At 44.6% G+C, this 16,417-nt stretch overlaps 2 protein-coding genes across 2 annotated transcripts in view; both read right to left on the reverse strand.

The window, feature by feature from the left end:
• LOC109309783 overlaps positions 1 to 12,892 on the reverse strand; it is a 21,173-nt gene extending 8,281 nt beyond the window's left edge. Inside the window, exons 1-6 of the mRNA XM_019534663.1 lie at positions 12,659 to 12,892; positions 12,090 to 12,220; positions 10,673 to 10,848; positions 9,005 to 9,159; positions 7,435 to 7,641; positions 6,082 to 6,176 (exon numbers count right to left, since the gene is read on the reverse strand). Coding sequence (XP_019390208.1) covers positions 6,082 to 6,176; positions 7,435 to 7,641; positions 9,005 to 9,159; positions 10,673 to 10,848; positions 12,090 to 12,220; positions 12,659 to 12,727 — 833 coding nt within the window. The 5' untranslated portion in view covers positions 12,728 to 12,892. The remainder of the gene's footprint in view (positions 1 to 6,081; positions 6,177 to 7,434; positions 7,642 to 9,004; positions 9,160 to 10,672; positions 10,849 to 12,089; positions 12,221 to 12,658) is intronic.
• A 1,189-nt stretch (positions 12,893 to 14,081) lies between these two features.
• Positions 14,082 to 16,417, reverse strand: part of LOC109309784 (NACHT domain- and WD repeat-containing protein 1-like) — a 17,804-nt gene continuing 15,468 nt past the window's right edge. The window contains exon 8 of the mRNA XM_019534664.1: positions 14,082 to 14,496. Within this exon, the coding sequence (XP_019390209.1) occupies positions 14,294 to 14,496 (203 nt within the window). The 3' untranslated portion in view covers positions 14,082 to 14,293. The remainder of the gene's footprint in view (positions 14,497 to 16,417) is intronic.

Consider the following 16,417-nt stretch of genomic DNA (forward strand, 5'->3'; position numbering starts at 1 on the left):
CAGTCATGTGCTTAAATAACTTTATTTATGCACATGACTGGGAAAGAGCTGGGTGGCCTGGAAAGCACTTCCCTGCAGGTAAGTTTATTGCGGGGAGGGAGAGGAGTGTGGAGGAGGCATGGGGAGGCAGATCAAGGTCCCCATGGTGAGGGAGGGATTGGGGCAGGGGCTGGGGATGTTGCCATGCCAGGGCAGTGGATGGGGGGCCAGGGCAGAGTGGGACTGCTACAGGTGGCTCATGAGGGGGCGCAGGGCACGTGGAGGGGAGTGGCTCCCCACTCCTGCATGCATCTCAGAATTGTGTGTGGGGTGGATGTGGGTTGCCTGCTGCAGTCTTGGGGTTTCCCAACCCTGACCCCAGTGGTGTGGAGTTTTGCTGCCAGGTGGTGCACGGCTGGCGCAGGGCTCCCAGAGGAAGGGCAGTCATACTGTCAGCAAGGGGGGGGGAGGGGCATGCGTCCTGTCTTCCAATTTGGAAAAGGTGGTCATTCTAATGGGGGCTCTGCTTGGGTGAAGGCAACATGGGGCCCATCCCAGCTTGTGAGGATGGCATGGGGCCTGATTAGGGCCTGCAGACTATGATCACCACTTCCCCATTGATATCCCCTCCATATAGCCAATTCTTAAGATTAGTGGAAAAGCTATTATAAGCAGAGATCCGGGTTTTCCATTTCCCACAGAAAAATGGAGAAAACCACAGATTTCCCATTTTTTATCTGAAAAAAACACAGGTTTTCCCTTTTAGCAGAGAAACCTGTGGATTTCCCCTTTTTGCAAAGAGCTCTGCAGGCTGACTGAGTTCAAGCCTGCAAGAGCTGATTGCAAAAGGGGTGGGAAACCCCCAGCCCTGCCTGGAGAGGGAGGAAGTTGGGGAAGGGCAGGGCCTGAGTCTGTCAGCCAAGGCTGGGCTCAAGCTCATTCTTTGCTCCTGGAGCCTAAGGTAAATGGGATGCAGGGCAGTGCTGGGGGAGGGGAAGCTGGCTAGGGGCTGAGGGGAATAGGTGTTGGGGGAAGACATGGGTGCCTGCCTGTGGGCTGGGTAAACACTCCATGTGGGGCTTCCTCCAACACCTCCCTCTGCCTCAGTCCGATCCGGCAGGAAAGGCGGGCAGAGACTGAGCACATCCTGGAACACGGCAGTGGTTTCTCCCCTAGCACATGCCCATATTTTCCTTCTTATGGGGGGGGAAGAGGAGGGGTGTACCAGGTGCCTCTGGTCCCACACAGCACACTGCAGTGCCTCCTTGCCCTCGCCTCGGCTTGCTCTCTGTGCCTGCTCTGGGACCAGGGCCAGGAGGGTGAGGGTAGTGGTGCCCCTCTGTGGACTGCACATGAGCTGGCCAGCTGGCTGGGGGGGGTTTGCACACAGAAGTTGCTGCTGTGCCCTGCACTGCCTTTCCATGGTCAGCTGCACAGCTTTGCAGGCACGGCTCTGCAAGCAAGGGGCACAGCAGCAGCAAAGTGTTGGTGGCCACCGTGTGCAGGCTGTACACACAGCCACTCTTACACAGCCACTGTAAGAGCCTCTTCCCCCACAGCTGGCCAGCCAGGTGGTATGCAGCTGCCACCACCCCATGCCGCTGCTGCTGCGCCTCTTGCCTGCAGAGCCATGACCATGAAGCTTGCCCGTTGAGCTGTGCAGCTGGCTGTGGGATGGCAGCTTAGGGTGTGGCAGTGGTGGCCACCATGTGCAGCCTGTTCGTATGCAGCTGCAGAGGGGCACCGCTGTCCTCACCCCCCTGGCCCTGTTTCTTGGAGTAGACACAGGACATCCCTCCCTTCTTGATCTCCCCCACCCTTCCCCCCCACACATACTTACCTGCTGGGGTGTGTGCCTGCATGTGTGGGTCTGTGTCTGCCTGCATCTGGGAGGCTGTTGTGGGGGGAGTGAGGGGCACCAGCAGAGCCAGGGAGGCTGTGGGAGGCCTTTAATTTTAATAATGGATTTTGGATTTCTTATCAGAGAATTTGCGATTTTATTTATTTATTTATTTATTTATTTATTTATTTATTTATATCAGGAAAAACCAGGATCCCTGATTGTTTGTTTAATTGGACCCCTAGGCACTCTACAAATAGGTAGGTGAGGTTGTCTTTGTCTCTCAAGTCTTAGTGCCTAAATAAATGCAGACAAAGACAGGCACAACTACATCTGAATCTTTTAAGTTGGGAACTATTACTCATTTTAGCCATATTGCAAGTCCCACAATGTGTTAATGTGGCATATCTTACTGGAAGATGTCTGTATTTTTAGCAATGCTCGAGTCTTCAATGGAACCACAAGTGAGGAAGGGCCCACAGGCCCAAGCCCTTGGACTCTGACACAGTTATAACCTTCTTCCAGGGAATGAGGGTCTATGCATTGAACACAAGATTTATTGTCAATGTCTCAAGCAGTTTACAGAAAGCAACTGAAACATGGGCGGATCCAGAGATTGTGTAGTCGGGGTGTGTGACTGCACCACTATGATTCCTTGGCATGGTATTAATACCAATAAGACTGTGTAGTGCACATCCAGCGTGCTTTCCACTGCCTACCATCTGGACCCCCCTCCCTTTTTCAAAATCCTAGATCCACTACTGTTGAAACTCTGTTGTTGTTTTCACAATATTTTGCAACCGTATAAAAGATGATTTTAGCGGTAAGGTGAACTGTGAAGTAGCACATCACAAATCTGCTCATCTAGTCAACCTGATTTGAAGAGAAACCAGAGTTAAGCCAAGTACTTGAGTAACACTCAGTAAGGAACAGATCTAGTAAGACTGTTGTGCTGCTGTTTCTCCTGGTGATATATTTCACTGCCTACTCAACAAATAAATGGCACGTGTAGCTGTTCACTGCCTTTTCCTCCATTATAGCCCAGCCTGAAGAATCATTAAAAGGGGTTTGCTCCCTCATTGCGTTCTGTGTCTGTAGTTGTGAATGCCTGCAGGACAGGATCACAATACAGCATGCTCAGAAGGACAAGACAAATTGGGGAACAGGGTAGAGGATCTAAAATTTAAGTAAATAACTCTACTTGTCACTTATGCAGTTAGCTTTTGCTATGTAAATGCTATTTGCTCATTTAAAAGGAGAACTGGGTTTGTAGCCATGTGCTAGTGTTTCCAAAACACAATTTTGGGGAAGTTTTGAAATACGTAGTTTCTTGTGAACTGGAGATTTGATATTCAAACAATTAAATGTGGTATAACTATGATTCCTCTGGGAGCCAGATGTCACCCTCATGAATTTAATCTATGCCCTTGTCACTTCCAGTGGGGCTGTAGAAAACCACTTAAAGTTCAAGCTGTATAAAATGTAGCTGTCTAATTGGATGATTTTGTGTTATGTAGATATTAGAGGAGTTTCTATTTAACTAACTTCCAGGTACAATTCATTGGACATGGCTGGTAAATCTTTCATACTTTAGGTCCCTTTATCTCTTAGAGATTGCCTTTCTCTTTGTGTTGAACCCACAATTGTTAAGAGCAACAGGGACACCTGACTCAAAAATAATACCTTTATTCAACAGAGAGTGGGGCAGAGGCACATCTAAGCGCTTGTGTGCCCTGGGCAGCAGTGGCTATTTTTGTGCCACCATTAAGTTAGTGCCTGAGGCTGATGCCCTATTCTCCCCCAGTAGTTATGCTACTAGGGAAGGATACCTCCAGTAGAGGGGCCGTAATTTTGTTCATGTACACTGTGTGGCCTATGTAGTGAGCTATATCTGGAAAAGAATGAGAAGGTTGGGGAAAAAAGCATGAGTTCTGTAGACTTAAGAGTTCTTTGAATGCCATTCTTTACATTTTCATAATTATTGGTTACCTTTCAAAAATATATAGAAAGGTATAGACAACCTGTATAAATCAAAAATATTTTTGAAAGGAAAATCTACACACGCTAGAAGGGATGGGGGCATAACAGCCATAAATATGTAGGAAGAGATCACTGCAAGCAGTTGAGCAGTGGTCTGATACAGCTATCCCTGCAGAATCATTTGTCCATTGGGTTTTCAGAGCTGACAGAAATTAGATCTGTCTTCCGAATCTAAGATAAGTGGTGGCGAAGGCATTATCTTCCTTCTGTAGAACTAAACTTCCCTTAATGCCATAGTCCTAATTACTGTGTAGAGGTACAAGTTTCAACTTCCCAGGGCATCTACACAAGACATTTGCTGCATAGTTAGCATGGCACATGTATATGTGAGACATTAGGCTGCAGAAAATGAATAAATTCTGCAGCAGGGTAGTACTCAAATACAAGTACTATCCTACTGCAGAGTTATTAACTAACTATGCAGCAACACATGTGTAGACACTGATGTGGATATAAATTGCACCTAGTCAGCCCAGCCAGCAGGGGGCCACACTCCTGCCTGCTGCCTAGCCACTTGGCTTGGCAGCTGAAGGAGCACTGTGGCCCAGCCAGCTCCTCCATTGCCCAATGCAGCCACCTGCTACCTAGTCCTGACCCCCTGTGCTCCTTGCCAGCCTGGGGCTGCCCCCAGATGCTGAGCCACACTGCTACCACCAGTTGGAGCCCATGGCAGACCCCCATGCTGGCGTCTGGAGCTCCCCCTGGCTGCTGCAGGGGGGCAGAGTAGGGTAGGAGTGGCCTTTGCCTAAACTGCTCCTTCCCAGCTCAATTTTCTGTTGTCCTAGATGCACATTGCTCAGCAGTTTATCCAGTGCCATTAATTGCATGTATAGACATGCACTCTGTGGCTAGACAGTGAAAGTACATTAGGGCACTGACAGACATGCAGGCCTGCACTCTAACTCATGGTGCTTCACATAAAGTCCCATGAGTTAGTTCCCCTCACTGCCCCCCCCTCCCCTCCAGTGGATGGTAACTTGTTGGGTTGGGGGAAGGGATCAATCAAGCTCCACTTTAGAGCTGATGGGACCTGCCTGCAGCCTGTCTCCCTTAGTGCTGCTGCTCCCCCTGCCCCAGTGCTGTCTACAGGTAGGGAGTGGGGGGAAAAAAGAAGGGGGAGTGAGCTGCTGGCTGGGGTTTACCTGGCTTGAGCTGGAGGAGGCAGGCTGGGGGCATACAAGGTGTGGAGGGTCTAATCCACACCCCCAAGCTCAGGCTGGGCAAACTCCAGCCCACAAATCACTCCCCCTCCCCTCTCCCTTCCTGCAGACAGCACTGGGGGCAGAGCATGGCCAGGCTGAGGCAGCCCAGCCCTGATTACATAACAGATTGACCCTAGGGAACAGAAGTTCCCTATGGCACTCCAAATTTAGAGCATCTTTATCTAATGCCTCACTTGAGAGTTAATTTATCATGCCATCAGCCACTTCTAAAGTGCTCTGCAGCCACGCACATGTGTTACAGTACAACTTTCAGGGCACTTTCAGGGAGCTGATCATGTGACAAATGTAACTTCTGTCTGTGCCCTTAGTTTCACCATGCTGAATTTGTCACTGAAGACTTTCAGGTTTTTCTAAAGCAGAGTGATTACTATCTACTCTACCTGGGGATATCCGTAAAGCTTTTAGGTTGGTAGATATTCACTTTAGATGCACTGTAAAGAAAGCACAGATATGATGAAAACATCTGCCTCAAGAATTGAAATATTGTTCAGCTTAAAATTTCACCCTTTAATGATGTAATACATGATTCCCAACAAAACACCCAACTCATTCTTGACAAGTGGCAAACCCCTTGCTAATCTCCTGTTTAGGACACTGGCTTATTCTGATGATCTGAAAATCTGAGCAGAATTTCCAGAAATTCTCTTTTTCATCTTGAAAATATATTCTAGTATCTGCCATATGTTCACCATAATTTCTTACCATAGAAAGTATTTTAGTTCTTATTAATTTGGTTTAAGTGGTGTGGAAAAGGAAGAATTTTGCAAATACAATTTAAAGCAGTTATTCCAGACATGCAAGATCCAGGCCTAAAATCTACTTATTCCCCATTTGTGTTCTGCTGGATTCTTTGACTAGCATCAGTCCAGGTAGACTGGGAAATAGAAGCAGGGCTGTCTCAGTCCCTTTCTCCTGAACATCATGGTGTAGGAGAGAACCAGGCCTATAACTGTACTGCAGGTATAAAGAAACCATGATATGTTCAGGAACATCTTTTACCTGTTTTCCACCATGACACCAAAAACAATCCGACTGGCATCATCTGTAATGGCCATACAGCACACATTTGGCTCGTTTTTTAATCTCTTCTTAACCTACAAATTTAGGGGGAAGAAATTATTTTTAGTAGCTGTTCCTTAAATAGAGCTACTTGTTTTACTGTATGTTTCTAATGAGTCCTTACAAGAATACAATATGAAAAAAGTTGTCCAATAAGGAATATTTCATTTTACATGGCTTAGTAAATGCATCTTTCTCCCAGGTGTACACTGAAGTATTTTAAGCAGGTTTTCAGAATGGATCAAAATACTATACATCAGATTTTAACTGTTCTAACATTCTCAGAAAATAATTTGTTTCATGCAAAAAGTTTCAACTCTTCTTGTTCGCAAATTGTTCATAAAGAAGCTGGCAAAGTGGAATCTGTTCATGTTTAGCAATATTTTGGGTGAATCTCAAACTAATCCTTGCTCTGAAGACCATTGAAGAGTCCCATGATTCAAACATTCACAGATACCATGTTTACCAAAATTCAAGGTGGCACCCCAGTTATTAGATTCTATAAATGGAAAATTTATAACTGTTACAATTTTTCATGTACAGAATCTGCTTAATGGAAGGTTGTCTTAAATTTGTACCCCTCACTGCTGTGGTAGGAAAACCAGAGGTGGATGGCAAGAGGCCAGACCCCTGCTTCTTGCTCGCCTGCCTCCCATCACCTGCCCCTGTGCCTGTACCTGCCCTTGCCCCCATGCTTCTTGCCTCCAAAACCTGCTTTCCCCACCCCTTGTCTCCCCATGCCCCTCTGTCTGTCCAATTCCCCTGTGCTTGCCCCCAACTCCCTGCCTACCCCTTCACCCTTACTGTTTCTGCAGCTCTGCTTCAGTTCTGGGGCAGTCAGCAGCAGCATCCCAGTCCCAGTCTCAGCCTTACCCCTGCCCAACCAGAAGTAGCATCAGCTCTGCCAGGCCAGGTTGGGGCTGGAGAGACCAGAGCCAGAGCAGAAGGTAAGCAGAAAAGGGGCAGGCAGTGGGGAAGAGCAGGGGGTAGGTGGCAGGCATAGGCACAGGGGCAAGGAGTGGGAAGGCAAGCTGCAAGTTTCCCCCATCCCCACTGTCCCCTCCAGGGGCTGCATGCCCCTTTCCCTGCCAAATAAGCCATTCTGGCCCTGGCCAGTATTTGAATCCAAGATGGAGCTCCCCCTGACACCCCCCCCATTCTGATTAGGGGAAAAAACCCTCATCTTGGTTTTAAGTAAACACAGAAGTTCTGCTTTGTATTTGATAAAGTTGTGTGTTGCTTTTACAGTCTTTTACGGAATAAACTATTGAAAGCTGTCAGAAACCATGTTACCTTTCCAGTTTGTAAATTCCACAATGTGATATAGCTGATTTTCTCCTCATCACTGTAGTTGGAAAGCACCAGGTAGTTGCCAGTATAGGTCAAAGCGGCATTGTGCAAGAAGAGCATGGATGTCCTACTTTCAAGTGTATGGAGGTGGGACAGGGTTTTCAAACTGAACACAGAAAGGTGGTGTGCATAATACGAACACACTATTACCTGGGAGAAGAAACATCTCTGATATTTCAGTCACGTGTTTAAATACCCATCTGTATTCAGACTTGTTACAATCCTTGTTTCTTTTTTAAACTTCACTTGATTTTCACCAAAATAGACTATGAAATGGATACTTTTGGAAAAATGTTGTTTCTTTAGAAATATTCTTAGCACATTTTCCCCCTTTTGAGTGGGTGGTGGTAAGAGTAGTAGTTGCAATAAAAAAATGAACTCTATAACATTGTTTAAATGACTCTCAGTAGTTTTCTGCAACTAGTTTCCCATAGAGCTCCACATATAGACTTATTATAGTGACCAGCTTCTCTAAAGAGGATGCTAATTGGTTTCGCTATTTGCTCAATCCTGAAATGACAGAAATCAAACCAACTCCTTTCACAATGACACATTAGGCAGGCCTGGGAACAGTAAACCAGTGTGATCCTGTTCATTATAAACCACTAACAGCACAGTGGCAAAACAGCAGGGCTTACTAATTAATATCCTGGATACTTTACAGACTTAAAAAAAAAGAATTTTAACTATAATTCTCTACGTTTAGCTACAATTATAATATACTCTGCTTACAATTAAAAACCTTGCTCTGACGAAGAATATGGCTGCCACTTACAATAATGATTTTTTTTTTTTATTTAAATGTTAAAAACCAAGGGACATCCCACAGCCCTATGCAAAATGGATATTTTGCTTAGTTATTAACATTATTAGGCTCTTTTCTGAAACACTTGTTTATGTCAAGCTATTCCTGTGGAGCTAATCATGACAGAACCAATGGAACAATGACAAGGTAAAAGGGGAGTCCAAGAAAAAATAAAGGGAGACAAAGATAGTAAGTTCAAATGGTTGTGAAATTGTCATGGGCCTTACCAAATGCATATATTAGTAACCAGAATAGAATCCGGGGGTTTAAGAATAATAGTTATATTTATTAATTTTCTATTGTGTTGCTAAACAATTTTATCATATCAAATAATGAAAAACTTTTTGCTACATCAAGTAATACTATTTGTATTAATTAGCATGATAGCAAAATACATTATCTGCATTCTAGTGTCTGCAGTGTACTTACTAGATGCATTAAAGGTTCAGTTCCAGTTCAAGGACTTTACAGTCCTACATTTCAATCCTACAACCACTTTTACAGATGTAAGAGCTACTCAAGTAAAGAAAGCTACTTGCAAAAATGCAGAAAAGCTTCAGCATGTTTAGGCCTGAAGTGTAATTACCAAACAGGCTTAATTAGTGCACCCTTAAATTAAAACACTTTGAGAGTTTCAGATGAAAGGTACCACATAAAAATGCAAAGTTTTATCATTACGTATGTACATGTCATTGTTCCAATCCTCACCTTTTCATCTCCACTGAGCAGGTACTCATCAATAGCATTATATTTCTCATTTGCAAGCTGCTGTAGCTTTCCAGGGTCCTCTCTTACATTTTTGTCTGACCTCCTTTTCTTTCCTTTCTTACTTTTATCATGCCTTCCCTGGGGGGCCTGAAGTACTAAAACAAAGTTGATGTGAAGAACAGGGGTAGAGCTACTGTAGAAAAATCTTTATAGGAAAGATTGTCAGGCAGCAGTCTGAATCTATCTGCTGGCCACATCACTGAACAAAATTCCATGTGGGGAAGCAGCCTAACGTAGTAATAGGGAATCACTATGGACAAAAACCTTAAGGTTATTCTGGCCCATTCTCCTTCATCTCTGCTGTATTTCAAATGGATGTTACTCCTTTGGTCATAAGTAACTACTATACATTAGCTGTGGTGAATTCGAGATTATTCTGCATTTACTCAGAAGTCAAAACAGCGAAGTTGAGGATGTTATGGTGCCACTTCTGTTCTCATGATAAAAGATGGTTTGATTGAGAGAGCAAGTTGGAGATATGTAGGTACTTCAAAATATATTCCCCAATAGAATGACAAATAATTAGCCAAGAAAACAACACTGTATTCTGTAAACAGAAATAAAACCAAGATATCTAAATGACCTAAATGATGAAAAGAGCCCCATTAGGATCCAGAGAGTGCCTGTATGGGGAGTCCACCTTGTTTAGTTTAATCCATGTCAACTCTAGAGCTTCCTAGAGGAGCTAATAGAGACACTGTCTGACAAGGAAAAATTCTCAAGGCTCATCATCCTGAGACTCATAAAAGTCCTTTAGATAACATCTCTGGCTTCTCTATCTTGGGTTTCTCATAGGAAGTCTGCAGGCACATGTAGATATATCAGGGACATTAAGAGAGTCCATGCATGAAGATCCAGACAAATTAATTTTGAACAGGTTGTCAAGTTTCAAACTCATTATCACAATGAATAACAAGCAGTGGTTCCTATTTACTGATGCTAAGCTTAACAAGATTTTCATTTGGGCATATCATACATACACAAACTATTATAGTATTGATGAGACATTCTTGTGAATCATATCTATAGCTATGTAACAAAATGTATTTTTCATACCTAGCTGAAGTCTGGACTTGCTCCAGTATTAAACCACATGACACAAATTGCATTCAAATAATGTAAGAGCCAAATGGTACCCTTAAGTGACACTGAGGGCAGGGCTAAGCCCCACACCATGCTAAGAGGAGTTTTGACTGGAGTTGCATTGGGAGTTATTGAGAACAGCCAATGCTGGACCACTGTGGAGCATGGTGCAACATGAATCTGTGACTGTCTACTATAAAATAGCCATAGCTGCGGCTTCATGCCTCCCTTGGGGCAATTAGTGCTGGTAGTTCTTGGAGGAAGCCATTTCTTTTGCACAGAAAGTTCTGGAGGCTTTTTGCTTCCTCTCCAGTTTTCCCTTCCAAGGCATGGGATAGGCAGTTTAGCCTTACAGGTATGAGCCAAAACACAATATTGTCACCTGAAGCTTATGTGGCATTGTGTCTTTATTTCATTTGAATTGCCTACATTTCATTCTCAAACATATGACTCCACTCCTCTGGACAACACCATTTCATTTGTGGCACTAGAGCCTTAATTAAGTGAAAATGAGGCATTGCTTACCTGTGGCTCCCTTTCCTCTTTCCCTTTTGAGCAGCATATCCTCGTATAGGTCCACAGTGTCCTTTGACACAAGCTGGCCAGGCAGAATGGTTTGCAAGGGAGGCTTGTCTTGATACTCTGGCCTTATCCGCTCCTTTATAAATCCACTTTCCAAGTTCCAAATGATCATATGGTCTCTGAACAGATAGGAATATACTCTGACCTCACATGAACCATACTGCATTGGGATTAGTAACAACAGAGCTTTTCCAAACCATCCACACAAAGTTTAGAACAGTGATTCTCAACTAGGATGCCTTGAGAGCCTTTCAAGGGTGTTGCAGTTTGCCCTGCAATGTTAGCACTGTCACATGCACAAACACGATTCACAAGATTAACTCAAGTGATTTCAAATGAGAATCCATAGTATTAAAACCTTCTGACCTGTTGTGGTCTTTTTGAGCTCTCTGCAACAGAAGAATTGCTCTATTATTTCTCTGTAGTCAAAAGATTAGTGAAAGCTAAGAGCTGACATTTTCTCAGGGGGGTCTTGAACTTATCAAGGGATGCCTTGGATCTAAAAAGGTTGAGAACCGCTGGTCTAGAGACACCGTGCTCAGCCAGGTGAGTGCACAGAAGCTGACGTTATACCTCTCTGCCCTGTTCACGTTCAGTCTTTAGTTTTATTTAGAAGCATGTAACTTAAACAAACAGGTGGCGTTTTAAAGTAATATCAAATTAGGGATGTCATGTTTTCTGCTTGTGTTACCAGGACAGCCTGGAGATCACCCTGAATCTCTTTATAGTTCCCACAACCTCTATTTTGATTGATTTGCTGGTTTTGTTCCACTACACTTATTTTTCTGGTAAGGCTCAACATTAGCTCTTTTTCTTCTGGGAAGCCATTTTATCCAGTTTTGTTGTGCAAATGAGAGATTTAGCTTAAGGGACCATAAACCTCCAATCTTTGTTGCTTCTCTCAAGCCAGTAAGGTGGGGGAGTAGTTAACCATAACACACTGTTAGCCTTAAATTTCTAAGAGCAGGACGTTTCCCATTTAAAAAAAAAAAGTTTTTAAAATCAGTGGAAAAAGCCAAATAAGAGGGCCAAGTACTGCTGCCAGATAAACCCAAGCTATCTCACTGATGGCAATGAGATATTGTGGATTTAATTAAGGACAGAAATTGGTCTATCTTATTTACTTCTACAACTCTTAAGCATTTGATGGCTTTTAGGAGAAAATGAATTGGGGCCAAACACTAATGAAAATATTTAATCATTATCACTTACAAAAAGAGAGAGTTGGCTGAATTATGATACCAACAAGCCTTCTACTCGCATTTAGTTAACTGAACATATCATGACTGTACAATCTGGGTTAACTGAGACATGTGAAGCTTTTTGTACCACCTTTCTAGGAACCAAAATAACCTCTTACCTATTCTCAGAGAGGCCAAGTAACAGTTCTCCCTCAAGAATCTTGTACTCATGATTTTGGCAAGGAATGATGTAAAGGCCTGTCTGTTTCTTTACGTATTTCTTTTTCAGAAGGTCATAAATAAGAAGGGTCTGGAGAATCATAAAGGAAACCAAGTTGTTTGCTTTGTATAATGAATAATATCAGTAAGCATCTTTTACTTGTTAGCTTCAAGTTCAGCGCAGAGGGTGTTCAACCCCTGGGCCCTGAGGCAAAGCCAGCCCACAGAGCCAGACCATCTGACCTGCAGGACTCCCCACAGGTTGGGAAATTTGGCCACTCTTCCCCTGCAGCCAGACTTTCAAGCCCTGCATAGCTGAATCAGGCCTGGGTCAAGCTGCTACCATGTGGTGGAATCGGACCCTGGGCATCCTGGCCCTGCATGCCAGATCCTGCCTGTGGATGGGCTTGGCACTACCCATCTGACCTGTGGGACTAAAAGGTTGGGCACTGAGTTAGTAAGTAACTTAAAACACATGTGAATGCGCATGCACATGCTCACAAAATTTGAATAAAGCTGTGTTTAGTACCTGAAAAATGGATAGTGGAGGGTCTGTAAAGGGAGCCATCCCCTTGTCTGTCAGGACAAAGAGTTTCATATCTCTAACCAGCACAATGTCTGTGTTCTCCACCAGCCCTCTCTCCACTCTTACTGCATTGCCTTTGCACTTTGATTTCACTATGTTCCACACTGTAATGGCTCCAGGACTCAGATTTCTGCATACAACGTACCTTCAAAACCAAAAGAACACCATTCACCATCACCTTACCAACATTTCAGTCTTTTCAAGCAAAAACACATAGCAGATAGTTCCCAGAGATGAAATCCTGGCTCTGTTTGGTTAATTAGAATACAGATCTCACTTCAGATATTTTGTTAGTAAGTTTCTAAATCTTAATTTTTCTTCTTTTTGGTGCATTATGAAGTACAATTTAATTTTTCAAAAGTTGTGGCTCAACATGTTGCTACATGCAGTCTAACATGATGGGCTTCTCTGTAAATCATAATCATTCTTAACAGCTGGCAGTCTGTATAGAAAAAGCTGACAATAGGGACCAAATGAGAACTCATGTGGAAAATCTGGGCAGTCATCTCAGATCACAGTTAAAATCATGTTTGGTGCAGCTGAGTCTTAATAACACCTATATATAACATTCAAGATAAGATTCAGGTTCTTTTGTCAGGCTCATCAGGAGAGCATCAGAAAATGAGATTGATCAGCAGCTCCATTTTTGGAAGGCCTTTGAAATGGGTTACTCCCTTGGTACATAACATCGATCTTTCCATGTCCTTCTAGAACTTTGGTTAGGAGTTGATCCTGCACTCTTTGGGAAGAAAGTAAATAGTGTATTTACTTGAATACAAAATGACCCTGAATATAAGATGACCCTCCCCACCACCAATAATTAGACTTTATATATGGATAACTTATACATGTTATAATTATCCAGGTATAGAATCTAATTACTGGGGGTTTGCTTTGAATTTGTCCCCCTCCTACTGCTACAGCAGGGAAAATAAATCTGGGGAGGTCAGGAGCCCCCCTGCCCTCTGCCCCTCCCCCAACTTCTCCCTCCTGCAGCCCCTTCCCCTATTATTATGGTGCATTAATGCACATGTAGACATGCCTGGTTCATACTATATATAAGTAAGTACAAAAGTGCTGCTTAAAAGTGTCTTTATGGAATGCCTGTGGTAAAACTTGCAACATTTTCAAAAAAAGGTATGGTGCACCATGTCTGTATGAATTAAGTTTATAGGTAGTATATGCAAATTACTACAGGTCTGTTTTTTTTGAGATTAGTGTTTTCAAATTTGCTCTTCATTTCCATGTGCTCAGTGAGAGCAGGGTCTGACAATGAAGGTATTGTGTTATGCCTATTTGTAAAAATTCAGAGTGGAAAGCACTTTTGGATTGACCATTTTAAAACAAACACTGGCAGTGTATTCAATAGGGTAATACATGTAGAAAAGGCCTCTGCCTCAAGCAGTGTGCAATTTAAATCAGTTTGTTTAACATAAATGATTTATAGAATCACTCCCAAAGTAGCACACAGTTTACAAGGAAAAGCAGTGGAGAAACATCTCCTTTGAAAGACTTTACCAGTGGTTTCCCAAATCTAACATCTTGCCTGAAATGCTGCCTGAAACAGGGAAGAGTTCTCTAAATGAAAGAACAGTCTTTTTTCTGCACTTGCCTGGGATAGTTCTGTATAGTTACAATATCCTGTATTCCACTGATTTTCTTTGGCTTGTTTGCAGTAACAGTCAAAGACTTGTCGTTGATCTTGGAAGCCAAGTTCCACGATCGAAGGCAATTCTCTCCATCACAAAAAGCTAAACAGTAATGAAGATCAGAGCACACACCTACACATTTAAGATTAGGTGGAAAAAAAATAAATGAAATGCCTGTACCACTGGGAACAGAATATACTGCAGTTATAAGAACATATTTGTCCTACCTGGAGCCAACCTTAAAGACTGTTTGGAAATCCTAGCTTCATTTAATTGCTAATGTTTTTGGAAAAGCAGGCCAAGTATAGCATGTTATCTGATGCTCTGTACTTTGCATTGGCTGTCAATTCACTTCTTAGGTGAACTTCAAAGCATTGTTTATAAAGCACATATACTTTGGAACCAACTATCTCCCTATACCTGCCTTATCATGACACAAGGAATGCTTTGTATCCAAGTTATGGTCAATGGGAACTAGAGACTGGGCATTCTTGGTAGCACTGTTCTTGACTTTGATCCTGAATGTATGCCTGAATCTGGCCTTATTTGTGGCAAGATGCAATATCTATACCCTTTGTATAAACAGCACAGTTACTAATAGAAAGCTCCTGAGCATGGCGCGAGAGTTAGCGCAGGAGTTCATGTAGGAGGGTGAGCGGGAGGGCCCGAGGCCCTGCCCATGAGTCCCCCAGAGCAGACAGTCCCAGACGTAGCCAGCCCACCAGTGGCATGACCTGGATGGGCATGCGCTGCACCCTCGGGGTCTACAGCACCCCCTTCTGGCACCTCAGAGACAGCCACCCAGACAGAGCCCATGGTTCCAGGCTTCACACAGACAGAGCCCCTGGCTCTTGGCTGCGGGGGCTGCCTATCCTTTTTTCAGGCTCTGGGGCCTGGAAGCATGGCCACCTCCCCTTGTGGGTCTGGTCCCTACTGGGGTCTCTGGAGCGCCAGATGGAGGAGTTCCAGGCTGCAGTCCAGATACTGCATGCCATCAGGAACTGTGAGCAGGAGATAAGACCTACTGCCAGGCCCTTCTCCCCTGGGAGGTGGAGGGTAGACCGCGGTCTCCCTCCAGGACAAGGAGGGACCAGGGGACCTCACTTTCTGTCCATCCATGGGTTTGAACCAAGGTGGTCAAGGGCCCCAAGGCCTGCCACACCAAGGCCCCTGCCCTGCTGGAGCCTTGCAACAGGTATGAGCCTCTTGCAGCCCCAGCAGAGCCTGCTGAGTTGCCAGCTCCCACAGGCAACACAGAAGACACTGTAGCTACCACCCCCACTCTCCCCAAGACCAAACGCGAAGTGTTTGTTGTGGGAGACTCCATCCTGAGGGGGACTGAGGGAGCAATCTGCCGCCCTGACCCCTTAGCCTGGGAAGTTTGCTGCTTCCTGGGGGCCCGCATCCATGACATTGCGGAGAAGATCCCTAAACTCCTCCAGCCCACAGACTGCTATCCCATGCTCCTCATCCATGTGGGCACCAATGACACGGAGTGCTCCTAGCCAGGTCATGAGGCACCTCAGGGGTTTGGGTGTGGGCCTAAAGGGTCTGGGGAAACAGGTGGTGTTTTCTTCGATCCTCCCAGTCTCGGTCTATGAGCTGAGGAGGGAGAGGAGGATCCACATAGTCAACCAAAGACTACGGTGCTGGTGTCATTGGGAAGGCTTTGGCTTCCATGACCACAGTCTGCTCTTTGGAGAGGCAGTGAGCTGTTGGGAAGGGATGGCCTCCACCTCTCTCTGCTGGGGAGAAGGCTCTTCTCAGCTAGAATGGTTGACCTGCTCCACCAGGCTTTAAACTAAGCCCACTGGGGGATGGGGGGACTGCTGCCTCTGCTGGCCCACTGAGTGGTTCACGCCAGCAGGCCAAGGCACATAAGGGATCCCACCCCAACCCCAGCCCTGGTACCAAATGTAGGAAAGGCAAGAGCCCCTAAGGGGACACTTGCGTGTCTATACACAAATTTCATAGATTTCATAGACATCAGGGCTGGAAGGGACCTCGGGAGATCATCGAGTCCAGCCCCCTGCCCAAAGGGCAGGAAGTCAGC

The sequence above is a fragment of the Crocodylus porosus genome, unplaced genomic scaffold (genome assembly GCF_001723895.1).
Source record: "Crocodylus porosus isolate Cpor-Errol unplaced genomic scaffold, CroPor_comp1, whole genome shotgun sequence".
Taxonomy (NCBI): Eukaryota; Metazoa; Chordata; order Crocodylia; family Crocodylidae; genus Crocodylus; species Crocodylus porosus.